This window comes from Vigna umbellata, chromosome 1, assembly GCF_029865625.1.
Source record: "Vigna umbellata cultivar VRB3 chromosome 1, Vumbellata_1.0, whole genome shotgun sequence".
Taxonomy (NCBI): Eukaryota; Viridiplantae; Streptophyta; class Magnoliopsida; order Fabales; family Fabaceae; genus Vigna; species Vigna umbellata.
Window position 1 is genome coordinate 54141631 of NC_142165.1, and position 27531 is coordinate 54169161.

The window sequence follows — 27531 nt, forward strand, 5'->3', positions numbered from 1 at the left end:
AATTTTAAAAATAATAAAGAATTTTCTTTCCAATTTTAAAAATAATAAAGATTTTTTTCTTTTAACTTTAAAAATAATTAATAATTTTTTTTAGTTTTAAAAATAATGAAAAATATTCGTTCTAATTTTAAAAGTAATAAAGAATTTTTGTTCTAATTTTGAAATTCTAGCATATCCTTATTTTTGGATCTTTTATGTGTTTGTCTTCATGTTACGATCGCATTAGTCACGTGAAGAAAAGAATGTTATAGGTAATAGAGAGCAACATTGAGACTGCCAGATGAACATCATAGATATAAACACATATATCAAAGAAATATTTTGTATTAATCTTATATGTTTAAAATATTTTAAAAATTCCCTTTTGTTACGAGAATCTTTATATCTTTTAGCTTTTAATATTTATATATTTTGATATAAAAAATGAAGGAAATTGCTAAATATTTTTATAGTAGGAAAAATTGGGTCGGTCACATAATTTTTTTTAAAAAAATATCCAATAGAGAAAAAAGAACATTTAATTTTTAAAAATGTCTGTTAAAGGGTAAAATAGTAAAATAATTAATTTAATTTAAAAAACTGTTATATAAAGGATAAAATAAAAAACTAAATGTAAGAAAAAAAAGAATTTTTTTTAATAATGATATAGATATAAATTACAGAGTACAAATTAATTTAAAACATTTTGGTGCTTGATTCTATGTCATGAAAGCCACAGTCGCAAAAGGAGTCTGTGCATTGTACATCTGATTTTGCAAAATTTCACATCAACTGGTTTGTCTGATACTGAATTGGAACTTGGCATGTGACACGCAATTTGGATATGCTCTGTCAAAAGATTCTCTACAAAGGGAAGAACTGACATTCCACTTATTTTCATTCTCATTTTTCAACAACGAATCAATTTGCAAACCTTTTTTCATCATCATTTTTAAACAGTGAATCTATCTGCATACTATGAGCATTGCAAAATAATTTTAACAAGTAGGACCGTATTATTTTCAGAAGTTTATACCACCTTAAACTGTTTATGATTTCCCACAATAAATAAAAACTATTTTAAAGGTGTTAAATCACTATACATTTTGTGGCTCTCAAAAGAATTGAAGTGAGCATCAGAGTTGGAATGATGCTGTTCTACAAGGCATTGGGATATTTCCTATACATATATCGTTAGCTCTGCAATGAAAATGAAAACTTCCTGAATCTTTCAGAATTTATTGGGGTTAGAGGAGAAAAATAACTTTGAAGAAGCCCTGTTCAGGGCTCCTCAGCGCTTTCTTCACTAATTTGTTTGCTAAGTAAAACACCATTTCCTTCTAATTTCACAGCTTCACTAAGTTCATGTTCTTGTTCTTCAAGATCTTCTTCCCTTTGATTTCTAACTGATGAAGCTTGATCTTTCTGATTCATTTCTGATAATTCAGATTCTGGTGAAGTTATTGCCGCAGGAACACGTGCTTCCCTCAAGTCAGAAGCTTTCACCTTACATTACAGACACAACAGTTTCTTGTCATGCAAGTTTATTACAAAGAACAAATCAGTAAAGGGGATATAATGTTGAAATCTAGTTTTATGGATGTGTTGAAATATCAATAGTTAATTTTCTTAATTAACAACTAAAATTTCTTACTTTAAACTTTGTAAGTTTAGAAGAGACAAATCCATTGAAAAACAACAACGCACCAAGCAAGATCTGCTCACACAGAAGATCAAGCCCAACGGAATTTGAGGTATTCTTTCACTGTTGTTATAGTTGTAATCTTTAGTGTATTTTTCATATTTGGGTTTCTTTGAATTGTTGTCTCTTAGATTCCATCTTATCCTTTAGACGAGCTGCAATAACTAGACTATATATATCCCCAGTATGTTGCTAATGATCAAGAAATGTGAAAGGCCTTTTCCAATATTCGTGTTTATTTTATGGTATCAAAGCTCGTACTCGGAGCTCTATTCATACTGCACGAGGGTCACACCCGGTGACCGAATACTATACCAAGCTGAAATCAATATGAAAAAAAGAATATAATTACCTACCTGTGCAGCTAGCTAGAACATCTCACAATAAAATCTTCATCGTCCACTTTCTCAAAGGACTTGATGAACGATTCTTTGCTGTGTACTCTCGTATTCTTCCTATAGAATCTCTAACAACAACCAATAATTTGTACATGGAGAAAAGAAAACAACAAAAGAAAGCAACTAGCAAGTAGTGGTATTGTTATTGGATCTTCCCATGCTTCAAGTGTTGGGAATATTTAGAGGTTATGAAAATGAGAGGTACGAGATATATAAGAGATATATTGTAAGGAGGAACTTGTTTTATTTCATTGATATACCCTATATATATAGAGAGCAAAATATAACATAATATCAAATATAACATAATATCAAATATAAAATATTTACAATATCTCAATCTTAATCTAAAATAATAACTAATTTCTAAGACAGAAAGATATTTTTAAAACTAAAATATTTCCTAAAAATTAATTTAAATAAAAAAGATCTTAAGTAAATATTCTCCGCATGCCTCCTTTATTAATATCTAAACCTTTGATGAATATTAGAACGTGGGCCTTCATCTTCTTTCTTCACTTGGAAGTCAAACCTCTCCAAGAGATATTCATCTTCCCTTATAGAATTTTCATAAGGTTTGAGTAACACATAAATTTTGACTAATCTCAGGAACATATAAGACAAAAAATTAATTTGGTACTTGAATGAATTTTAATTGAAATTGTTCTTGTACCTTTCACACCAAGTTGTTCTCCATTCCCAATTCTTACTTTGAAAATATCTGATTTGTTGAGCTCTTTGAAAAGTTCTCTATCATGAGTCATGTGGTTTGTAAACCACTATCTATAATCCAATCTTTTGTAGATTTGTTGGTTGTAACACATGATGTTGTAAGAAGTAGTTTCTCCTCTGATTTGTGCTCTACAATCTTGACATTTTCTAGAGGATCTTGGGATTTGCATATCTCTCCACATGTCCCAATTGATAGCATTTCTGACATTTTACATTTGGCCTCCACCAACACCAATTGGGTTCGTGATTTTTTTTCTTGCAATAGGGACAAGATGGGAAAACTCGTGTTGTATTTGTTCCTTCAGTTGTTCTTAACTATGAGAGCATTCTATTCCCCATGAAATAGTTGCTCTTGTTCTTGCAAGCCATGTATCATCTGTTAAAGTAATTGTAGATAAATCTTTTGTGTTTTCTAAGGAAGCAATAGATGCTTCATATCTTTCCTCAATGAGTATGGAATCTGGAAACTCTTTTCCCAGTAAGTTTACTTTGTTAGCAATACCCAACAATTTGTTTCAGTATCCCTTGATTGTTTCTGTCTCTTTTATCCTTTGAATCTTGAACTCCCTTATCAAGATTAAAACTTTCATGCCTTGAATCTTCTTGTTCCCTTCATATTCTTGTTTCAAATAATCCCAAATTTCTTTGGAAGACTTTAGGGTCATTGTTAGGATATAATGTGATCAGAATAAAAGGAAATAGATTAGGAATTAGTTGTTAGTTGGTTACGGGGGGGCTTTATAAGAAGGCATGGAGGTCTTGTGTGAGGGTATTTTTTGGATAATCTTGTAGATTGAGCTTTGGCTCGTTGTGAAGGGGAAACCCTTGGAGGAGACATGCTCTCCTATTCTTGTATTCTTTGGTTACAATAATAATCCAGTTTTTTTTCCAGTAATCTGGTGATTGAGTGTGTGTTGTTTTGAGTGATAATTAGACTTCTTGACTAAAGAAGCCTAACAAATTGGTCCGACCTGCTAGATTCGAACGGAAGGGGATTGCCAGATCAAGAAGGGATCAAGAAGTGATCAAGAAAGGGTGGAGGCATGGAAGGAAGAGACAATACCTTGGAGAGGAGGACCAGCGAACTGAAAATGGACATGGCAGAATGCAAAAGGAATATGCAAGAAATGAGAGAAATGCTGCAAGAAATCAAGATTCACATAAAGAACTTAGAAAGAAGTGAGAAATTTGTCATGGAAGGATAGAAAGAGGGTTCAGAAGAAGAGCTGGAGGAAGACAAGGGTGAACAGAATTGGAGAAAACGGGTAGAATTGCCCAGGTTTGAGGAGCTGGACCCGTTGGGGTGGATCTCTAAGGTAGAGAAGTTCTTTGACATTCAGAATGTCACAAAAAAGGAGAGGCTCCAGTTGGCTTACAACTGCATGGAGGGAGGCACAATATACTAGTTCAGGGCCTGGGAAAATAAAACCAAGAACCATTCTTAGAAAGGGATGAAAGAGGCATTGATAAGGGGGTTTGTAGGAAGAGATAGAGGTTCTGTTTTTGAGAAGAAAAGAGAAACAAAAGCTGCAGTTTTGAATGTGGATGGTTTTACAAGAATTAGAGGTCAGGATAGGAGAGAAGAAAATATATGTAAAGAGGAAGGCAATGACAAAAACTGTGATGGAGACATTGGTGTGGCTGCTGCTGAGAATGTTGCAAAAGCTGCTATTTTTAGTGGAGATAATGTGGTAGGTTGTGGTGTGTTTGTCAAAACAGTGAAGAAGGGGGAAGAATTGTTGAGGCCTGGGGTTAAAACAATGGTGTCAAGGAGCAACCCAGTTGAGGCTGTTTACAGATCAAGAGAGGAACTTCTGCAAGACATCAAGAAAGGCAAGAAATTCTCTAAAGAAGGAGAGTACTTGGCTAATGATGAAGAGAAGAAGGAAGAAAGAGGTCCACAGGGCAGTAAACCAAACGAAGATTCACTTGTCCCGTGGGTTGAAGGAGTGGAGTTGTCCACAATTGAAGGGAATGGCACCCAGGGTCAAACAACAAGGGCAACATATGTTTTTGAAGTTCAGAACATCAAAGGATCAACAAAGGTTCACCCAACAGTCAATAATATGGAAGAAAATGCAGTCTAAGGGTTCAAGACCTGGCAACAAAAATCCAAGAACCTTTCTTGGAAAAATCTGGCAACAACTCTACTAAGGATAGTTGAAGGGAACAAGAGAAGCATGCTATGTGAGAGTTGGGCAGCAGTAACACAGATTGGGAGTGTGGCAATCTCAAGTGAGAATTTGAAAGTAGATGGAGGTAACCCAATCATTCAAATCTGGTTGGATCTTCATTTAATTTTCCTGGAACAGGATTTAGTAATGATATGTGGTTGAAGAAAGTTTTTCGCTTTCAGCCATTCTCTAGTTATATTGTTAAATCTAGTTTTGTTGGAAATAAGGGAGCAACAATTGCCAAAAGTGTTGTTGCTACAAGAACTAATGATGTCAGAGATGTGAATTTGAGGATTTCACAAAATTGGGCTAAAAGAATCCAGGAAGTGTGAAAGTCATTGGAGGAGGATCTCTCATATCGACCACCACCCAAGCCTCCAGATTTAAAATTGCAAATAGTAGCAGTTGTATTGGATGGTTTGACAGTAATAATAGGGTCTGGGAGTGGGAAAAATTTCATCCAAAAATTCAAGATATGGTTGTCACAAACATATAAAACACCAAAAGACCAATGGCAGGAATATTTCTTTGTAGGGCTGCAATATAACGTTCAAAGGAAACAGTTTAGGGTTCCAACCTTGAGGACAAGGTTGTTTTGCAGCGGGGTGTAATGTTAGGATATAATGTGTGCAAAATAAAAGGAAATAGATTAGGAATTAGTTGTTAGTTGGTTAGGGGGGGCTTTATAAGAAGACAGGGAGGTCTTGTGTGAGGGTACTTTTTGGATAATCTTGTAGATTGAGCTTTTGCTCTTTGTGAAGGGGAAACCCTTGGAGGAGAGAGTGCTCTCCTATTATTGTATTCTTTGGTTACAATAGTAATCCAGTTCTGTTTCCAGTAATTTGGTGAGTGAGTGTGTTGTTTTGAGTGATAGTTAGACTTCTTGACTAAAGAAGCCTAACAGTCATGATCCTCAAAAGGATCATTTGTAAAACACCTGTAAACAAGTATGACTTTGTCTTTAGGCAATGTAACATCATCTTCCTCCACGACTTCACATAAATCTAGCTCACGTGGATAAGTTTGCATTCTAATTGTCCATAGATCATGTCTTTCACCAACAAAGAGTGGAATAGCGACTTCTTCTGAGAAATTTCCTTCCATTCTAAGAAGGAAGACTCTTATACCACTATTGGGAATTTTTAGGGGTTATGAAAATATGAGAGGTATGAGATATATGATAGATATAAGAGATATATTGTATGGAGGAACTTGTTGTATTTTATTGTTGTACCTATATATATATATATATATATATATAGAGAGAGAGAGAGAGAGAGAGCAAATATTTACAATATCTCAATCTTAATCTAAAATAATAAGTAATTTCTAAAACTGAAAGATATTTTTAAAACTGAAATATTTCCTAAAAACTAATTTAAATAAAAAAGATATTATAAGCATTTTTTTTCCTCTCTAGTGACTATTTACCCTCCAGCAATTGCCACGCCTCTGAACCTTTTTGCTCCCTGGCAACCCTTGTGCTCCCTGGCAACCCTTGTGCTCCTCAAGTAGTTTTATTTTGTTCATCAAAAGTAGCTACCATGCTCTTTGAGCATTTTTTTCCCTCATCTAAATTCGTTGTGAACTTCAAGCATTTTTGGTGGTCAGTAGGCTCCACACCCTCTGAGCATTTCTACTCCCCGATAACCACCATGCTCTGACTAATTTTTTCTACTCAAGATTGTCGTGATCTCCAAGCATTTTTTTGCTTTTTGGCAACTACCATGGCCCCCAATATTTGTAACAAACTTGACTAATATGATACATATGCTCTAACTAGAGAGAGAATGTTAAATATGTCACTTATTTACTTTATCAGCTCCAACAAACAACTGATATGATTCTCTAGGGGATTGTGTTAATGACTTTAATAAAAAGTTTGTCTCATACGATACATATGCAGGGAGAGTGTTAGATATAATAACATCATTATGTTAGACATAGTTTAAATATTACATTAAAAAGAGAGATATGATTTGATAGGGAATATCTTACCAAATACTTTCCATTATTAAATATTGATTTTGTTCATTGTTATTGTTTCTCTTCTTCATTATAAATAAGAATACCGTGTGTGTGCGCAATATCCAACACTGAAATACAAGCAATATTTAATAAACTAAATTACTATATATATATATATATATATTACTATATATATATATATATATATATATATATATATATATATATATATATATATATGTATGTGTGTATAGATGTATGATTGATTAATAAACGTGAAAGGCCCTTTTCCAAAGCTGGCTTTTATCAGTGCACAAGTTTTTCCTATATTCATTTTTGTTTTATGGACTCCCCTCAAGATGCACAATGACAAGAACAATGTAATCAAAGACAAACAACAGAAGGATCTTCCTCCCAATGCTTTCAAACATCCTTATGATGCAATGGAGAAACATGCCGGGGGTAAGGGGAATAACATTCAAAATGAAAAATCAGAAGTTTAAGGCCATATTATGGTCAAAGGATGAGGAAACCAACAAAGCAACATCAGCACAATCAATTAAGTACTAATGTTTTTGCTTATTACTCATTACATTCTTTCCTCCCACTTTTTTTTAGATATCCTATTAAATTCAGATAAATCCATAAGACAGCTCCTAGACAACCATATTTTAGCATTTAATCAAAGACAAATAATTGTTTTGAAGTACCTGCAGGGGTTGCATAATATCCAATCCACGATTTTCAGGTTGGCTGACCGCTTCTTGTGCTTGGAGCTCCATGGAATCTCTTATAAGTTGACTCAAAAATGCTACATCATCAGACATCACACCAAGGCCTTTCAGCAGCTTAGAACCCAGGTGCAAGCTAGTCTGCAAGAATAAAATATTTAACACCAGTTTCCTTTCCAAATATTAGGGGAGGGAAAAAACCTTTTTGGCACTACCTCTGCATTTTCCAAAATGGCATCTGTTGCACCTGATTTTTTCAGATCTAATAGATGCTTTAGATCACGAGCTCTGGCATAGATTGGAATCTGAGGAATTTCATCACTAAGTATACAATTAAACCAAGAGAAAAGACAGCAGGATTAAAGGAAGATATGAAACACTGTTTCAAATTTTTATCAGCCAAGTTACACTTAATAAAAACCTAACAAGTAGTACATGTCCTAGTGCATCAGATACCCTTTGGTTTTGTTTATAACTTGGTAAGAGATTCTTATGATACATATTGGAGATTATCACCATTCATTTTATAAACAAACTAAAACTAAGCTAATGACATCATACTACCATAGCTTTCAGTTATAGAACAGGTTACTTCCCCCCTCTTGTTCACATAAACATGCACTCTCTCTGAACCAATTGAGAAAAAAAGAAAGGGGGCAGTAGTGAGGGTAGGGGGTGTAAGAGATTATTACCGTGGGAAATGTCAATCTTAGCCTCTGAACAGCATCAATTGTCTTCTTCTTTCCAGTGTACATAATCATAAAAGCTTTTGGGGAAGAGACACCAGCAGATTGAAGAACATCAGGACGTGATCCATCCCCATAGACTATAGGAAAGCCAATTTTTCTAGCTGTCTGTCCAGCAGTTAAAGATGGGAGAATAAATTAAAAGAAAGGTGGATAGAAGAGATTGCAATAAGAAGGGTAAGAAATGACAAATATAATGCTTTCATCCTCTTAATAAAATAAAGAAAAGGAGAAGATAACCCAAGAGTTTCAAATTATTCCTCAGAAAATGAAAAGGAAAGGGTCTCATGAAGGTACTGATAGACAATAGCCATGCACAATGCTCAAAATACCCTAACCTTTACTACATTGGGGTCCACATCAAATGCTACATAAGGCCATCCTACTTCATCACCTTCTCCTGAAGCTAATGGATTGGACAGGAAATTGGCAAGGACCTTTACATATAGAACAGAAGGAGAAATTTTAGAAATGAGTGGTAGAAATGACAGGTTTTACAATGTATTGATGATCTACCTGGCCCATTTGTCCAAATCCAAGGATAACAACAGGTTCACGAGCATCGAAGTTAACAGTCTCCAAAGCTTTCTCGTTCTGAAAATAATTTATTACTTAATGTACATTTGCAGTAAACATGAAATCACTGGCATAAGATTGAAGAAAAAGTTGTATTTTGTCCTATAACACATTAAGTAATCAAAAGAAAAATAATTGAAAAGAAATTGATGGTTTTGAAGAAAAAATCCACAGAGAATGAATTTTGTGCCATAAGGACCTACTTTAGTACAGCAAGCGAATTTTCTTGTATTTTTTTAATTACATGTGTTATGTATGACATTTTTTTTTCAAATACACCAATATTCCTCATAGCTACTTTTAATACTTATAAGCATGCACATGTGTGTTTGTGTCCGAGTGCACATAACTGCCAAAATTATAAATCTTGAAAAAAAAACCTACATTCTCAGTATCAGATTTTTCTTCTATAAAACTAGCAGCCCTTCTTCCAGCTTCGTTCAGAAATGGGGTTAATGCCATCGACAATACAACAACAATTATGAGCAGTTTGTTGAGCTCAAGAGGAAGCACCCCGAGCCTGTTATAAGAAGCCACACCAATTTTGATAATTAAAAACAATCCCAGTGTTCTCACTCAAATAACATCAGTGCATTATATCAGATAATTAAGTACCTATTTGCTAAAGAGAAAACAACAAATCCAAATTCGCCTCCTTGGGATAGAAGCAATCCTATTCTTACACTTTCTTGTAAAGTAAGCCCAACACGAGGACCAATTGCAGTTATGATCAATGTCTTTATAACAATTAAACCTCCCAAGAGTGAAAGTACATTTGGCCACTCTCGTAAAAGGAGCTGCAACAAAAATAATAATTATGAAGGGTAAAAATACATCTTTAGTTTAACAGTAGGGGTGTGTAAATATTATAATTTCACGCAAAAAAGCAAGCTGTCAAGGATACACACACACATATAATATATATATATATATATATATATATATATATACATATATATATATATATACACACATATATATATATATATATATATATATATATATGTATATGTACATATATTCATGTTACTAGAATGTTAGATCACAGGTGAACAAAATCTTGGGCCTCTGTAATTTACTAGTTTGATGAACCTGATACTCAGTTTGCATTTATGCAGACACAATGGTCAAATTAACATAACAACCATGTTGAGAAATACAAAAAACCATGCCACACATTATAAATAATAATCATATAACCTGCATGTCAATTGAAGTTCCCGTAGTTAGGAAAAACAATCCAAGGAGCAAGCCTCTAAATGGTCTTATGTCAGCTTCAATCTGGGTCCTGAAGTTTGTCTCTGCCAAAATAGCCCCAGCTAAAAAAGCCCCAAGCTGTATTGTGATGTTACATAAAATTTTCAAGTTAATATTTAATTTTATGATTCTTCAAAATCTCTAACTAAAACCCAAAGCATTGAAGAATACAGAACCGTGTCACTAAAGCCCAAATTCTGTGTGCCTAGAGAAGTCCCAGCAATTGTCAGCAAGCAAAGAGCAACAAAAGCCTCTGAGCTCCTTGTATCTGCAACAACCTGAATTTGACCAAGAGTTTACTGCCTAGAACATATAAAAAATGAGTTTGGAATTTTATTTCTTTGGATAAAAATCTTGAAATATATTTGATACTGACCTCAAAAACTCTTCTGAGAATGTACTTTGCCCCAAGAGAAAGAAGACCCAATCCACCTAAAGCTTTTAAACTTTCTTGAGCAAGTGTAGGCCAAATACTCCCCTCGGTTATATTCTATAATGAAAAATAAGAAAGCACAGGATGAAGAATGAATGCAAAGGTCTATGCATATGACTATGAAAAAAAATAGTTAATTGAAGAAAATATAACAATCATGCAACATACAGAATTGCTAACCTCAAATTTACAGTAGGTGAAAAAGAATTGAAAAGGACAAACATAACTAGCACATTCCTGTAACAAGGTGTGCACACAGACAAACACAAGCATGCTGACATACATAAAAAAATGTTTTTACCAGATAAGTATTAAAACAATCTATATACAAATTTTTTTAGGAAAGTGAAGAGGTCCATATCTTTGACAACATGTTACAAGATTTGCAAGCTAAGAGTTTAGCATAGATTTTCTATTTATCTGGGAAAAAGTAACCCTTTATATATGTCAAGGACCACAAATGGAAAAAGTGGATAACTAGTTAATTATGTTAGAAAGAAGGAGAATGCACCTATAACTGATTAGGTCCATTGAGGATAGGTTTATATTAGCAGACCAGTGGCTGCCAATAAAGATCTGGAGTGGTGTATACCCTGCCTTCATTCAATAAAAAAACCCTTTCTTTGCCACTTTTATGATACCAGTTCTTCTGATCACTTGGTCATACTAACACAACATAAGGAATCAACTCGTTTTAAGTTGTTAGGTAGAGGCTCCTCAACATTTTGATATCAAACAGTGCACCACCAATGTGTTACGAAATTTGTTTGTGAACTTACTGTTTCTTGGTAAGCTGTTAGAAAACAATTAAGTTAGTGGGTTATAAATGCAACTATTGCTGTTGCATAAGTTTTTTCAGTTTTTATGTTCATTGTAATTTTTTCTTCTTTTCAGAACCGTTTCCTAAGGTTCCCTATTAGTTCTTTGAGTATTTCCAAGAACTAGTTAGTTTTACAACAATTGGTATCAGCTTGGGAAATCCATTCAGAGTATTGTATTAATGGCGGAAGCTACTCATAATGCAGCAGCCATTAAGGAGATGAAAGAACATTAGTGTTCGAGGTCAAAAAGGGGTGGGCAAAAGATCCAAATTGTGAAATCCAATCTATAATAATCCAAATACATATAACTTTAAGTCTATTTAAATGAATTTTTCCGAAATCCAAATCCATATTTTAGATTTTAAATCCAATCCACTTAATTGGATTTGGACCATTATTTGGATTTTGAAAATCCAAAACAAAGGTTTCTCTGTCTAAGTCAACTCAAGGCAAACGAGGACAAGATCGAGCCAAATCAATCTAGGTCTAAGGTCGAGTAGAGCTAGCCTGGGTCGAAGGTTGAGCTAAGTTGACTCAAACCAAAAGGTCAAACTGAGTCAACTTGAGTCGAAGGATCAAGTCGAGTCGGTCTGGGCCAAGAATCAAATCGAGTCAGCTCGGGCCGAAAGTCAAGACGAGTTGGCTCGGGCCAAACATCGAGTTGAGTTGGCTCGGCCGAAGGTCCAGCCAAGTCTACCCAGACTGACGGGTGAGCAAAGTCAGCCCAGGTCAAAGGTCTTGCCAAGTCAGCCTGGGTTGAAGTTCATTATGAGTCAACTTAAGCTAAGGTTGTGTTGAGTCAACTCTAGCCAAAGGTCGAGCTGAGTTGGCCAAAGCCAAAAGTCGAGCCAAGTCGATCAAGGCCAAAGGTCAAACTGAGTCGGCCAAAGTTGAAGTTTAGGCCAAGTCGGCCTAGGCCAAAGATCAATCAATGTCGGGCTAGGCTAAAGGTTGAACCAAGTCGAGCCGAGTCGACCCGTAAAAAATGTCAAGCTGACTTGGAAACTACAAACTCCAAGCTTTTGTATCAAGTATTCAAATCTAACTTTTGGAAGTGCCTTGGTAAAAGTTTTAGCACTTTGATAAAGTCAATTTACATTATAGTAACTTCACTTCTCCTTCTCTTTAAAATTCTCATAAAAGAAAAAGCATTATTTAAAATGTTTAGCTTTTCAATGAAACATTGGATCATTGGTGTTTCTCAAATTTAGATGGAATAGAATTCTTTCTTATTTAATTAAGAGGTTATTAACCCCTATATAAATAAATAAGTCTGCATCATATTTTAGGAAATATGGATGGCTAATTCTAAGGGATAGATCCCTGTGATTACGGGATCAATCAAACATAAATGAACCTAATAAAGGCAGCACATAACTGTTACAAAAAATACAGCACATCAAATATAAAACTTCCTAAAATACACCATGCCAATCTCTATCACGCCAATCACAGTTTCTGACACTCCCCCTCAAGCTAGTGAATAGGTGTTTTCCATTCCCAGCTTGGATATGATTCCTTCAAAGTTAATGCAGTTCAGCCCCTTGGTGAATATGTCTGCAAGTTGGTTCTGGGTGGATACATATGGTGTGCAAATCATGCCACTGTCTAGTTTTTCCTTGATAAAGTGTCTATCAACTTCAATATGTTTAGTTCTATCATGCTGCACCGGGTTGTGGGCTATGCTAATTGCAGATTTATTGTCACAATATAACGTCATAGGTTCATCCCACTTTATCCTCAAGTCTTCTAATATAATCTTCAGCCATAGAAGTTCACATATTCCGTGAGCCATTGCTCGAAATTCTGCTTCAGCACTTGATCTAGCCACTACACTCTGTTTTTTACTCTTCCAAGTCACTAAGTTTCCACCAAGGAAGGTGCAGTATCCCGTGGTTGATCTCCTATCTACCACTGACCCCGCATAGTTCGCATCTGTATATGCTTCAAGACTTACACTCCTGTTTCGTTTGAACAAAATCCCTCTTCCGAAGGTCCCTTTCAAGTACTGGACAATTCTAAGGGCAGCTTGTAAATGTGCTTCCTTTGGTTGGTGCATAACTGGCTAACTAGACTCACAGCAAACGCAATGTCTGGTCTAGTGTGAGATAAGTAAATAAGCCTGCCCACAAGTCTTTGATACATTTCCTTGTCCACAGCAATATCCTCTTCCATACTTCCCAATTTATATTTGGATCAACTGGGGTGCTTGCTGGTCTACAGCCTGTCTTCCCTGTTTCTTTAAGCAAGTTAGTAATATACTTTTGTTGAGATATGAAGATTCCTTTCTTGGAATGACCCACTTCAATTCCTAAAAAATATTTAAGCCTCCCTAGTGTCTTGATCTCAAATTCAGTGGCAAGGCATTCGCTTAACATTTGCTGTTCCTTTTTGTCATCTCCACTTACTATAATGTCATCTACATATACTAATAGAATTGTTACTCCCCCTAAAATTGAATGTTTGATAAATAATGTGTGATCCCCTTGGCTTTATTTGTAGCCCAGACCTGTCATAACTTTGGTAAATCTTCCAAACCATGCTCTTGGGGATTGTTTCATTCCATATATAGCCTTTCTTAATTTGCAAACAGTTCTAGCAGCAACCTGTCCATTGTAACCAGGGGGCAACTCCATGTATATTTCTTCTTCAAGGTCTCCATGTCGAAAAGCATTATTCACATCAAACTGCTGCAGATCCCAATCATTATTTGCTGCTAGTGACAATATTACTCTGACCGTGTTCATCTTAGCAACCGAGGCAAAAGTCTCCAAGTAATCAACTTCATAGGTTTGAGTGAAGCCTTTGGCCACCAACCTTGCCTTGTAACGTTCGATGGTCCCATCTGCCCTATACTTTATTGCATATACCCACTTACACCCTACTGGATTTTTTCCAGGAGGTAGGGTGACAAGTTCCCAGGTCCTATTTTTGTTTAACGCCTCCATTTCCACATCCATGGCATGTTTCCATTTCCTGTCAGACAATGTTTCAGATACAGAGGAAGGTGTGTGTGTGGAGTTGAGGTTAGTGAGAAAAGTTTTATGAGTAGGTGAGAATTTTTCAAAGGATAAGAAATTTGATAATGGGTAACGTGGTTGTTGAGTGCATGTTCTAGTTCCCTTTCTAAGGGCAATGGGTAGGTCCAGAGTGGTCCACCTGCGCTTCTAGATTTCCAGAAACAAATTCATTAGAATCATTGGAATTTATAGGATTTGAAGGTGTTACCTCGTGCAGTGATGGTGGGTTGGATTCTTGGACATTGCCAGGTTCTAGAATGGCCTTTTCTCTCCTTGAATATACTAGATTTTTCCCAAATTTTCCGCCGCCATCAGGTGCAGGTCTCGCTGGTTCAGGTGCAGGTTCAATTCTTCCCTCAATTTTAGGAACAACAATGCCATTTGTCCCAATTTCAGGTCCAAACGTCATGTTTGGGAACATGAGAGTCTCATCTTCCTCTCTTACATTCTCCCCCTGAAGATGAGGCTGTTTGAAGTAGCTCTCTTGTTCGTTGAAGGTGACATCTCTTGACACATAGAATTTTTTGGAAAGGGGTTGAAAACATTTGTACCCCTTTTGTGTGGTAGAATACCCTAAGAAAACACATTTGACAGCCCTAGGATCCAATTTTCCCCTTTCATTACTATGAACATGTACAAAGGATACACACCCAAATATTCTAGGTTGGAGTTTATTTGTAGGGTCTAAGTGTGGATAGAATGAGGATAAAACTTCCATGGGACTTTTTGAGTTTAAAACTTTAGTAGGTAACCTATTGATTAGGTAGGTGGCAGTAAGAAGGGCTTCCCCCCAAAATCTCTTAGGAACATGATTTTGAAAAAGTAGAGCTCTAGTTTGATCTAAAAGGTGACCATTTTTCCTTTCTGCAATCCCATTCTGTTGGGGTGTGTTCACACATGAGGACTCATGGATTATCCCTTCCTTTTGGCAAAAAGAGTTTAGTACAAGATTAAAGTAGTCCTTGGCATTGTCGGACCTAATTCTTTTGATACTAACCCCAAATTGATTTTTAATCATTGAGACAAACTGGACAAACACAGAACTAACTTCAGATTTTTGTTTCAATAGAAAAACCCAAGTCACCCGAGTACAATCATCAATGAATGTTAAAAACCATTTTGCACCTGAAATATTAGGAACATATGCAGGACCCCATACATCAGTATGAACAAGGGAAAACGGGAAAGGACTCATCTTGTTGCTAATGGGAAAAGGTACACGTTTGTGTTTCGCAAACTCACACACCTCACAATGGAGACTCTCAACATTTAAATATTTAAACAAGGAAGGGAAAAGCAATTTTATAACTCGAAATGACGGATGTCCTAGCCGACAATGATAAAGTTGAGCTTTCTCTTTGTTGGTCATGGTGGATTTAGAGATGAGACTCTTGTTAGGCAGATTAGGATCCTCCATGTAATATAGGCCATTCCATTCTCTAGCATGTCCAATCGTCCGCCCCGAGTTCTTGTCCTACAATATACAAGTGTTGCTATAAAAAACAACATTACATGAAAGATCTTTGGTGAGTTTTTGTATAGAAATCAGGTTGGTAGATAGTTTAGGGACATGAAGGACATTTTTTAAAGTCATAGATGGACTTATTTGGACGTCTCCTTGTCCGGCTGCAGTTATGAGGGTTCCATCTGCTGTGGAAATTTTCTTGTTGCTAGGACATGGGGAATATGTGGAGAAGTATTTGGGTAGGGGGGTCATATGGTCAGTGGCTCCAGAGTCTAATATCCAGTAATGTGTAAATGGTGTATCTGAAACATTGAGCCCAAACAAAAGTGGAAACTTACCAGAATATGTCAAGGAGCACGTACCTGTGGGCTTCTCCAATTTACTAAGTATGGATCTTACTCGTTCTATCTCTTCATGATTCAACTGGACAACTTCTTCACCTTGTCCATTAGCAATGTATGCTTTCACTTGCCCTCCTTTTTTCTATGGACCTCCTTTCGGTCCCCATTCTCGGCTTGGGTTTTTCGGGCCCCATTTTCGGCTTGGGGTTTTCCTATCTTCTCCTCTCGAGCCCCATTCTCTACTTGAGGTCTTTCCATCTTTCAGCCCCCATTCTCGGCTTGGGGGCTTTCCATGTAATTTCCAGCACTTTTCCCTTGTGTGGCACGGCTTGTTACAATGTGTACACCAAATCTCTTCATGTTTTTTCTCCATACTGGGAACCCAGTTTTTCCTCTGGTTGGCAACCATGATTGTTCCTCCTTCAGCTATCATTGCAGAGCTTTCGGTGGTTGAAGTCTCCAGCATCAGCCCTCTTCTGCTTTCTTCACTCCGGATAATGGCTACCACTTCATTAAGCCCTGGGACTTTCTCTTTTCCCAGGATTTGAATTCGGACCTGGTCATACTCAGGATTTAGGCCTACCAAAAAATCATAGACCCTATCTTGTTCAATATACTCTTTTAGAATTGCTGAGTCTTCTGAACACTTTGCTTTTATAACTCGATAGTGATCCAATTCCATCCATAGAGACTTGAGTTGATTGGCATATTCTGTAATGGATTTGTTTCCCTGTTTGGTAGCCACGGTTTTCACTTTTACATCATAAATTTGGGCAGCATCCTTGGCCTTAGAGTAAGTTTGTTCGAGTGCCTCCCAAATTTCCTTTGCTGATTTCAGAAACATGCAGGTATCACTGATTTCTGGGACCATTGAATTCCACAGCCACACCATGATCATGGAGTCTTCTTCATCCCATGATTTGAATTTGGGATCAGTCTCATCAGGTGCATCACCCGTCAGGTGACTGATCTTCCCTTTCCCTTTCAAGATGGTCTTAATGATTTGAGACCATTTGAGGTAGTTCTTCCCATTTAACCGATAAGCGGAATGAACATTCTGCAGTTCTCCAGCAGTCTGGGGTCTGTCCCCCGTCTCCAGATTCACGACTTCAGCCATACCTAGGTGCGATCAAGGTAGAGAGGGTTGTGCTGCAATGAAGGCTTATAACAAGGTCTAAAGGTTGCGCAGCAATGAAGGCTGCAATTTAGGGTAAAGGTTGCGCAGCAATGAAGGCTGCGGTTTAGGTTTAATGGCACGGTCAGAGACTCCCAAGGATTGGGAGCTCTGATACCATCTCAAATTTAGAAGGAATAGAATTCTTTCTTATTTAATTAAGAGGTTATTAACCCCTATATAAATACATAAGTCTGCAGCATATTTTAGGAAATATGGACTGCTAATTCTAAGGGATAGATCCTTGTGATTACGGGATCAATCAAACATAATTGAACCTAATAAAGACAGCACATAACTGTTACAAAAAATACAGCACATCAAATATAAAACTTCCTAAAATACACCATGCCAATCTCTATCACGCCAATCACGGTTTCTGACAGTGTTAAGAAGAAAAAACCTACGAACTTCTTAAATGTGGTACCATGATATCTTGTGAGTTTTCTCACAACTGATTGGTGTCAAATCTCACATAGTTGGTAGCTAGGCAATGTTAATCATAAAGAACACTAGTAAATCTCATTTGATAACTCCATCAGTTTATAAAAAGAAGAAAGCGGAAAGGCAATATGTTAAATTACATCTCACCTGGCTCTCTAGTATAGGAAGTATGACTAAAAGAGGAACAACTGCTAAGTCCTGGTATAACAAGCAGAAAAGGAACAAAGTTAATTATATCAAGCATACAAGATGAGTCCTAACAACCACATCTCCTTTTTTTTATAAAAAATAAAAATAAAAATCATACTTGGAGAATGAGACTGTAACATGCAAGAGTTTAGGACAAAAACCTGCAGAAGAAGTATTCCAAGAGTTGCTGAACCAAATCTTGTTGGAAGCTCACCTTTCTCTGCTAAAAGCTACAAATACATTCATGATTGATAAGTTGAATTATCCATATTTAATGTCACACATGACAGTGGATTCATGCATGGGGAACACTTAAAATTAAACCTTGATTTCTTTTGAATGCAGTAAACAAGACAAGGTAATAGCAGACTGATGAACAAGGCTGGACAAAGAAGTTTACAAACCAAGAGATTGCATACTAGAGGAGGAGAAACATGATGGGGCAAGACTAAAGGATGAAAATGGCATGGTCAGCTACAAAAGAAACCATCTCTCTCTCTGTGTGTGTGTGTGTGTGTGTGTCTGTGTGTGTGTACCTGTGTCTGTGTTTACGTATACATTGTATTCACTACTATTAGAAGTGGGTTTTTTAAGCCTAACTCAACCCCACAAAACCGGCTTTTAAGGTGAGGTTTGCACCTCACTTATATATTATAAATTGGCCTTATCTCTAGTCGATGTGGGACTTCCAACAACTACAAAAAATAATTACCACAAGCTCTGTGTCTGTGTTTACGTATAAATTGTATTCACTACAAAAAGTAATTACCACAAGCTCTTCCATTCAGTGTTTTCTCCAAAACTTACAAACTATGTTGGAATGCGAATACCTTCATAAATATTTTTAAAAGCAAGAAAGTGTTTGTTAGTATCAAATTAAAACTCTTCAGAACTTCCTTGGATCTTTCAAAAGTCATGAAATTATATTTATTTTATTGAATGCATACAACGTTTCCTATTTATTGTAAATATTAAAAGTAAAAGTATTAGTGAAAAATGTGCATAAGTCAAAACATGGTGCTATTGTTACATCAGCATCATGTCTTTCATGCAAACAAGGTGAACAAATTATACAAACAAATACCTGTAGAACAAATGCAGAAGATGACAAAGACAAAGCAGCACCAATCACTACAGCTTCATCGACACTCCTTATGTTCACCTATGAATACGATTTTAAAATTAATTAGATAAAACAATGAAGCCTCTTCAAGTTTTATTGACATTATACTTTTTCATATCCAGACATAATTAATTATCTTTATAAGTAAACAATCATCTTAAAATATTAAGCTGTTAGATGTAGGTCTAAAGAGAGTTATATGTGAAACATGCTCCCAAATGCAAAAGACATTTAAGGCAGAGAAAACACACCACACTTGACTTTGAGCAGAAAATTTAATTTAATGAAATAGGGGCAGTGAGGAAGGAACTTCATAGTCCATGTCCGACAAGATGAGATAGGTTACATGGATAAGCCAAGCCATTGCTAACAAAAGAACAAAAGAAAGCCACATAGGGATTCTAATAACAAACTTAAAAACTAAAGGACCATCCTGTATCTGGTCAACTAGGATCTTTAAGAATGTGTAGGAGGTGGGAGCCACTTCCTAAAGGATCAAGTTTTAGACAAGAGCCTATAGTACTTCCTCCTTTGACAGTGTTTCTAGTGTAAATGCATGTAGATGCATTCTGTCTATCTATCACTCACCAGAATTCTCTCAAAATTTAGAATCTTTACTATTAAATTTCTTACGGGAAAGTTTATGTACTCTGTATGTGTGCATTCTATCAGTCTCTGTGTCTCACCAGAATGACTGTAATTTATGATCAACTAAAGGGTACAAACAAAAAACTAGGAAAAATTGTTAGATATAGGAACCTTACCAGATCAGGCCTAGAGTGGAAAAGGAATTCCAAAATTTTTGTTCCAACAGCTCCATTTGGAGGAAGCTCAAAAGCAGTAAATGCTAAAGTAGACAGTAAAACCTACAAAGTGTTTAAATAAATATTAAAACAAGGACAGAAAAACCACAAATCAAATTTTATAAATTTTGCAAAAGAAATCAGAATGTTCCAAAAAAAGTACTAGAACAATTATAAAGAATGAATAACTAAAAAAATTAATCAATGCTAAAAAAATGATCATCTACGAGAAATATGTATTCTCTAATATACGTGAATAGAGCTGTCAAATGAGCCCCTTTAATAAGAGTTGGCCCTAGCCCATGTGGGTTGGGGCCAAAAAAGCCCACAGGGCCAAAAAAAACTCTTTATTAAAAAAGCCCACAGGGCTAAAAACCCCTAAAGCCCTATAGGCCAGGGCTAGCCCATGGGCTTTCCTTTTTACAAAATTTAACGTATAGAAACATAATATCATCATACAAGTAATCACAAATCATATGTATTTTTTATCCAGCTTTCATTTTATCTTTGTTAGTAATAACTTATAAACATAATTGATTCATGTATAATTATATTTTTTTACCAATAAAATTAATTTTCTACTTCATAACTGTTTCTATATTAATTAGTTTAATAATAATGCTTTTATACAATTATTTCTTAATTTCCAAATTTTGTTTTGATAATTTTTTCATCTTAATTTTGGTTTCTTAATTTTGGTTTGTAAATTTGACGGTTCAGAGATATCCACATAAAATAGGTTTAAAAGTTAAAAAATTTAATTTAATGTGTAAAATTTTGATGGACTAACGAATTTATTTATAGATGGTAATCTATTTTGTCACTAGTTTAAATCAATATCATTCGATTAAGATTTATGATCAAAATTACATTATTTTTAATTGGTGTGAACATGTTAAAATTTTGACTTAATAACTTTTTAACTTTTTTAATTTTCCAAATTTAATAAAATTAATATTTATTATTTACAAAGTTATATAATTCTTTTAAAAAAATTTTTATGAAACGTATTATTTAGTCATTTACATCAATTTATATATTTTTATGTCTTTTTCATATATTTTATATTATATTCATTTGTCTTTTTTATTAGTTTCTTATTAAGAGACATTGATGTAATTTATTTATTATTATAATTATTATAATTTTTATTTATTTTATATGTTAATAATTAAATACAATAATAATTTTAATTTTAGTATTATAAATTATAACATTATATTTATTTAAAAATATTGTATCTATTATTTAATTATTTTTTATTACAATCGGCTCAATTATGATAAATAATTCAATAAAAACAATCTTTGTTGGATAAAGATAAGTATGATTTTAAAATATTAATTTAATTTAAAAGGTTAGAAAAAAAATATGATTTTATAACCACTAGGATTACATCTAGATCTTGTATACTAACATATATGATATTTATAAGAATTTTGTCTAACAAGGATTTTCACTAAAAAGTTAGTTCTTTTATTACGTGAAATTAATTTTAAACTTTACAAAGTTTGTGGTTTAATTTTTTAATGTATATATATCTATACAAAACATTCAACAAAAGAATTTTATATGACAAACTATAAAAAATAAAAATTTTACACGGATATTAAAATTTATCCAATCAATAGATTTGAATTTAAAATCTATCCATAATTAATATTTCAAATATTTATATAGATATCGGAATTCGATTATTGAAAAATCGAATTTTCAACTGTGTTACTTTTATAATTTATTTTTTGAAATTTTTTTCATTTTCTTTTAAATAAAAATAATAATAAAAATTTTCTTTTTTAACTTTCCAAAATAATAAAATTATATATTTAAAATATACTTATAATTAAAAAATTATTTTAAATAAGTTTTTATAAAATCAATATTTATACATTTATATTTAATTAAAAAGATATTAAATATCATGTAAATTTTGAAAATTATTGAGCTTGTAAAGTAAATAAAAGAAATAGCTAAAAAAACATTAAAAGTGAATTAATTTAGTTTGGGGGCTAGCCCCGTCCTAACCCTACCCCAGCCCACTTTATGTGGGGCTTTAGGGGTTGGGGCTTTTAAAAAGCCCCCTATTAAGGGGGCTAGAAAATTGGGGCTTCATTTTAGAAGGGGTTAGGGTCAACCCATGGGCTAGGGGCTCAAATGACACCTCTATACGTGAAGCTAAATGATGAATAACGAAATGAAAATGGCTTAGGAAATTTTTCTTTCCGTGCCCATTATCACTCCCAAAGCATCATACCTGAGCCAATCCCATTCCAAAAGCATACTTTGCAAGAGCTTTTAGACGTGCAAGTGAAAGCTCTAAACCCATCTCAAACAGCTGAAAAGAAACAAACATTTCTTTAGAGAAAATATACAGTATGTTTATCAGAAATTTTCCTGAGGATTATCACCATGAAATTGATGCCGGTGAGACTTTTAAAAGGTTCTTCCATAGCCACCAATCATAGTTTAATGTGCATGACACCACACCATAAAACAAATATGAACAGAAAAGTGGTTTGGATCAACCAATGCTATTGTCGAAATTTAAAAAAAAAAACAAAAAAACTAATAGGTAACCTATGAGTTTCAAGAACGATGTTGAAAATAAAAGCAATCAATGCAGTAAGTACTAGGAGTTGTTTCTTGGATTACTAGCTTTAATGATATGGAGCAATGAAAAAACAGGCTAATATCTAGGTGTTTTAGATTTCTAGTTTTTACAAAATAGAGTAATAACATGGCTAAAACTTGTTTAAATATTAGAATTTTAAAGCTTCATTTGAGGGAGACAGACACATTGGGGGAAAAGCAATAACTAGAGAAGCTGCAGTAACGTATCTTACCAAGAAAAGAATCCCCCATTCGGATAAAACTTTAACATCTGTAAGGTTTCTAATTAAACCAAACTGATTGAGTACCACACCAGCACAAAAGAAGCCAAGTATCTGAAAATAACAACCATTAAATTGATTTCAATTATTAATATAAGAAAGTAAATAGATAACTAAGCCTATTCCACTATTATGTGTGAGATTCAACATGTATGTTCACATTGTTTTCAAAATTTAAATAAATTCAAACTAATTTCTAAGCACAACAATTAATTGCAAACTAATTTCTGAGTACAACAATTATTGAAACTGAACTACGAATCTAGATCTTGACAGCGATTAGAACTGTAATCTCAAATTCATAGAAAAGAAAAGCAACATTCAAAATTTGTTTGTTAAATACTATCATGTTCATGAGAACACATAATATTGATAACTGATGGGAATCAATTCGTACACAACCTCCAAAGCAATATTTGTAAAAATAACTTGAAGACTAAGATTTTGTTAGGTTCCTGGGTTTGGAACCTAACTAAGAACACTAACAGTAGGTAGAAACACTAATGGAAGAATGGGGGCTTTCTATTATTCACCGTAAAAGAATCCTCTTTACAAAGAATGGGTTGGGAGCATAACCTCCCTGGTTGAGAGCATAACCTCTCTCTACAGGCTAAAGACCTGACTTTACACAAAATACACTTGATACCCTCTACAGAGTTACAAGAGCTCTATTTATAGTAACTCTGACCATCTCCCCCTTTACAACCGACACCCTCACACCCTTAACCGCTCAGTCCTCAACCCAATCTATCCTAACATCCTAAATCCTAACATTACACCCCGCTGCAGAACAACCTTGTCCTCAAGGTTGGAACCGAAAAGCTTGGTCTCTTGGCTCCTCTTCATCATCTTGTTATCATATGAAGTGAACCCACTGGCTACTGCCCTCCAATTCAGGTCTGGAGGCTTGGGTGGTGGCAATTCCTCCTCCAATAACTTCCCTTCTTCCTGGATTCTATTAGCTTCCAGCATTCTGGTCACCTTTTTTCTAGAATCACAGGCCCTGAGAGAATGGTCTTCGAGGTCTTTCGTTGCTTTAAGCCGCTCTCTCCCCTCTGCCGGTGTATCAAAAACTGCAAGTCCCCTTTTTTGTTCGCTGGCCCACCTCCTCACATAATCCATTCTTCTCTCCCGGGCATTGATTCTTCCATCCACTCTTCCCTCCGAAGCCTTCATTCCTTCTTCCATCACGCTTCTCTCCCACTGATTCATCCCTCCTAGACCGTTCGGTTCCTGGCATCCTCTTCCGTTTGGGTCCGGCAGTCCTCTCCAGTGCGGATCCGGCAGTCCTCTCTCGTTCGGTCCTGGCAGTTCTCGACCGTTCGGTTCCTGCAATCCTCTCGGGTTCGCATCCGGTAGTCCTAGTCTGTTTGGTTCCGGCCGTCCTCTTACGTTCGGCTCGGGCAGTCCTCTCCGTTAGGTTCCGACCATCCTTTCACAATCGGATCCAGCAGTCCTCGACCGTCGGTTCCGACAGTTCCCTCATGTTCGGTTCCGGTCGTCCTCTCACGTTCGGATCCAACAGTCCTCTGTCGTTCGGTTCCTGTAGTCCTCTCAGGTTCGTCTCTTGTAGTCCTAGCCCGTTCGGTTCTAGCAATTCTCTCACGTTCGATGCTGGGACGTATTCTTCCGCGGTTCTCGACTACTTACTGGCCGCCACCCTTTCAAAGATGGTACCCTCGTTCCGTTCTCCAAATCGCACCACCACTGCCCCCTTCAGACCTTCCCAAGAACGATTCTTGGCTTTCTCCTTCCAGGCTCTGAACCAGTAGCCAGTGTTCCCCTCCATATTGATGTCAGCTAGGCGCACCTTTTCCTCCTCTATCACACCTTGCAACTCGAAGAACTTCTCTGCCTTAGAGACCCACCCCAACATATCAAACCCTTCGAAAGTGGGTAGTTCTACCCTTTTTCCCCAATTAGGTTGGGCGTCTCTTCGGTCTTCATCCAGTTCCTCCTCCGAGCATTCCCTTCTCCTTCTCTGATTCTCGTTAACAAAATGTTGATCTTCATCTACAGACCTTGGACTGCCTTCTAATCCCTTTTCCTGGTTCCACACCCTTCCTCCAAGAACTCGCAAGAGTTCTCTAGTTTCCTGCCGCATTTCTTGCATATTTCTTCTCCATTCTGCTAGCTCCCTTTTTTGTTCGCTGATCCTCCTTTCCCAAGAATTGTCTCTTCCTTCCATGCTTCCCCCCTTTCTTGATCACTTCTTGATCCGTTCTTGACCCAATCTTGATCCAACATCGCTCTCCTAAGGATATCCGGCAGCTTCTCGATCCGGCAGTTTCTTGATAACATCTTGATCCTTTCTTGATCTGGCACCCCTCTCCTAAGGATCACCGCAAGTTCTCCATTTGATACGACAACGCTCTAGATGATCCGACTGCTTCCCGAAACGGCAGGTCGGACCAATTTGTTAGGTTCCTGGGTTTGGAACCTAACTAAGAACACTAACAGTAGGTAGAAACAGTAATGGAAGAATGGGGTTTTTCTATTATTCACCGTAAAATAATCCTCTTTACAAAGAATGGGTTGGGAGCATAACCTCTCTCTACAGGCTAAAGACCTGACTTTACACAAAATACACTCAATACCCTCTACAGAGTTACAAGAGCTCTATTTATAGTAGCTTTGACTTGCTCCCCCTTTACAACCGACACCCTCACACCCTTAACCGCTCAGTCCTCAACCCAATCTATCCTAACATCCTAAATCCTAACAGATTTCCAAGTAGTTATTTTGGTACATAACAAATACATCTGAATGGAAATAGATATTGAGTTGAGGTAGATCTTAGTATCTCCAATCTATAGTTATTCAAATCATCATCAAACCTTAAGTTGTGCATCCTTCTCATCTCGTGATGCTTGTGTTTGTCTCATTTAGTTAGAGAATGCCTTAGTTTATTTTAGCTTATGCCTTAGTTTATTTTAGCTTATGCCTTAGTTTATTTTAGCTTACCAAACTAATGAAGGAATTTAACTAAACTAATAATGTTGAGCATTAAATGACAATGAATAATGCTTACGATCATTGAGATGATAGACAACATAATTTCAAGAGCAAAACTTCAATAAGAAAAAGAGAAAAAGCTAAACTCCAAGAACTTCTTACAGGACTGGCTTTCAGTGACTTGAACATAGGCACAATAATGACGGTCACAGCCAAGAAAGTAAGAGTGTCCAATCCTAAATCATTGATTACATCAACAGCTCCAGCAACATCATAGGCTACATTTGTTTGCAGCCTTTCCCAACGCGGCCTATACAAACCTTTCCAACCAGAACTTAAAGGAGCATAGAGAGGAGGCTTTTTAAAGAAATTTTCTGACACAGAACTCCCATGAAATATCCAATGACTAGCACCATGTGGCAGTACCGGCACTTTCTTGTTGACAGAATAAAGCATAAAAATAGAATTTCTATAAACTCGTGAAATAGCATGAGAGCAACCCGGACTCTTCTGTTTGGTAAGGTCATATCCCTGCAGAGAAACAATATTCCAAAAAGAACTTATGCAACAAGCAACAATATGAATTAGATTATGCAACAAGATTAATTTACTCTAAAATTTTGATCCTAACTCCTCCCTCTAAACGGCCTTTTGAGGTAAGAGTTTCCAAATCTTTATTAGCTCTTGTCATACACAATCTCTAAGAAAGACTAGGGTTTTTCTCAAGAATTAAAGTTTAACAGTCAATTCTCAGTTCCTGTCTTCTCAATGGTAGGAACTGACTCTATTATTTGAATATGCACTGGATTCGATTGAACTTCAAAGTCTAAACATCTTCAATTTCTCTATTACTACATTATTGCAGAGAAATGTCCAAGATGGAAAAGAAATTTTCTTGCAGCTTGATATATGAACAACTCAAATAGCATGACCCTCCATACCCAACTAAACCAACAATGATAACCGACGAAATCATAAAAAAAATGCATAGAAAGAGATGTTACCTTAAAGCTTTGGCACCAAGCTAAAGACTCTAACATAGTGGCAGTGCTTACAAAGCAATGAAACCCAACTTGGGAAAGCTCACTTGCGTTTGTTTGTTCCGCTTATAGACACGAACAAAGAATTCGAAATATGGTGAAAGAAAAAAAAATGATCTTTTGAGTGTGCTGTCATTCGCTGCCTCAGAAAATAGAGGTGGAAAAAGGCACACGTGCACGTAGGAAGCTGTGAAAGGTAGAAAACTCTGCAGGAAATGGAAGGGTCGTAGAAAGAATTTGCATGATCTTGCAAATGTTGGAGTATCATTAATGGGATAAGAGTAAGTTTGTGTGAATGGGTGAGCACCACATCCACAAGAATTTCAGTTTCACTGATGTCCGATGTGGTTTTCGTGGATCACAAACGCTGTTCAGATTTTTAAAGTCAGACAACACGCAATTTCCATGTGGCTTTATTTTCCATGTCATTATCCCAAAGTGCATATTACATGCTGAAATTTAATTTTGGTGTATTTTGCTTCATAAATAATTTCTTGTTTTAAAATAGAAACATTTAATACTTCTATTTAATAAAATACAAAATTTTGATCCAATTTACATATTTACAT

General features: G+C 35.7%; 2 protein-coding genes across 4 annotated transcripts; both read right to left on the bottom strand.

Annotated features, from left to right (window-relative positions):
- Window positions 1-972: 972 nt before the first annotated feature.
- On the bottom strand, window positions 973-27531 carry LOC124828681 (K(+) efflux antiporter 3, chloroplastic). Of its 3 annotated transcripts, none has more exons than XM_047302034.2 (19): window positions 26927-27501; window positions 26085-26453; window positions 22920-23021; window positions 22331-22411; window positions 20038-20139; window positions 19235-19312; window positions 18312-18380; window positions 18109-18159; window positions 10640-10753; window positions 10440-10541; window positions 10207-10341; window positions 9622-9803; window positions 9391-9526; window positions 8947-9024; window positions 8769-8867; window positions 8377-8538; window positions 7900-7989; window positions 7664-7825; window positions 973-1485 (listed from the first exon to the last, which is right to left on the bottom strand). In XM_047302034.2, exons 1-19 carry the CDS (start codon window positions 26960-26962, stop codon window positions 1261-1263), a joined length of 2373 nt encoding a protein of 790 aa, XP_047157990.2. In that variant the 5' UTR covers window positions 26963-27501; the 3' UTR covers window positions 973-1260. The 3 variants fall into 3 exon arrangements, 2 of the variants coding, with proteins under 2 accessions (XP_047157990.2, XP_087959900.1); XM_088103774.1 differs by having other exon boundaries at window positions 1369-1509; window positions 26927-27523; XR_015783353.1 differs by lacking the exon at window positions 973-1485 and having other exon boundaries at window positions 7801-7825; window positions 7900-8005; window positions 26927-27531.
- On the bottom strand, window positions 16486-18078 carry LOC148205761 (uncharacterized). Its single transcript, XM_088103775.1, has one exon. It carries the CDS (start codon window positions 17458-17460, stop codon window positions 16486-16488), a length of 975 nt encoding a protein of 324 aa, XP_087959901.1. The 5' UTR covers window positions 17461-18078.

What these genes read in the sequence shown, in the direction of transcription:
- LOC124828681 (XM_047302034.2), bottom strand. Translation starts at nt 26,962, where the DNA reads ATGTTAGAGTCTTTAGCTTGGTGCCAAAGCTTTAAG. An exon ending in ATTTGGGCTTTAGTGACACG is followed by an intron (nt 10,342 to 10,439) that starts GTTCTGTATTCT and finishes ATCACAATACAG; the next exon opens with CTTGGGGCTTTTTTAGCTGG. An exon ending in GTTTTCTCTTTAGCAAATAG is followed by an intron (nt 9,527 to 9,621) that starts GTACTTAATTAT and finishes TTCTTATAACAG; the next exon opens with GCTCGGGGTGCTTCCTCTTG.
- LOC148205761 (XM_088103775.1), bottom strand. Translation starts at nt 17,460, where the DNA reads ATGGCTGAAGTCGTGAATCTGGAGACGGGGGACAGACCCCAGACTGCT.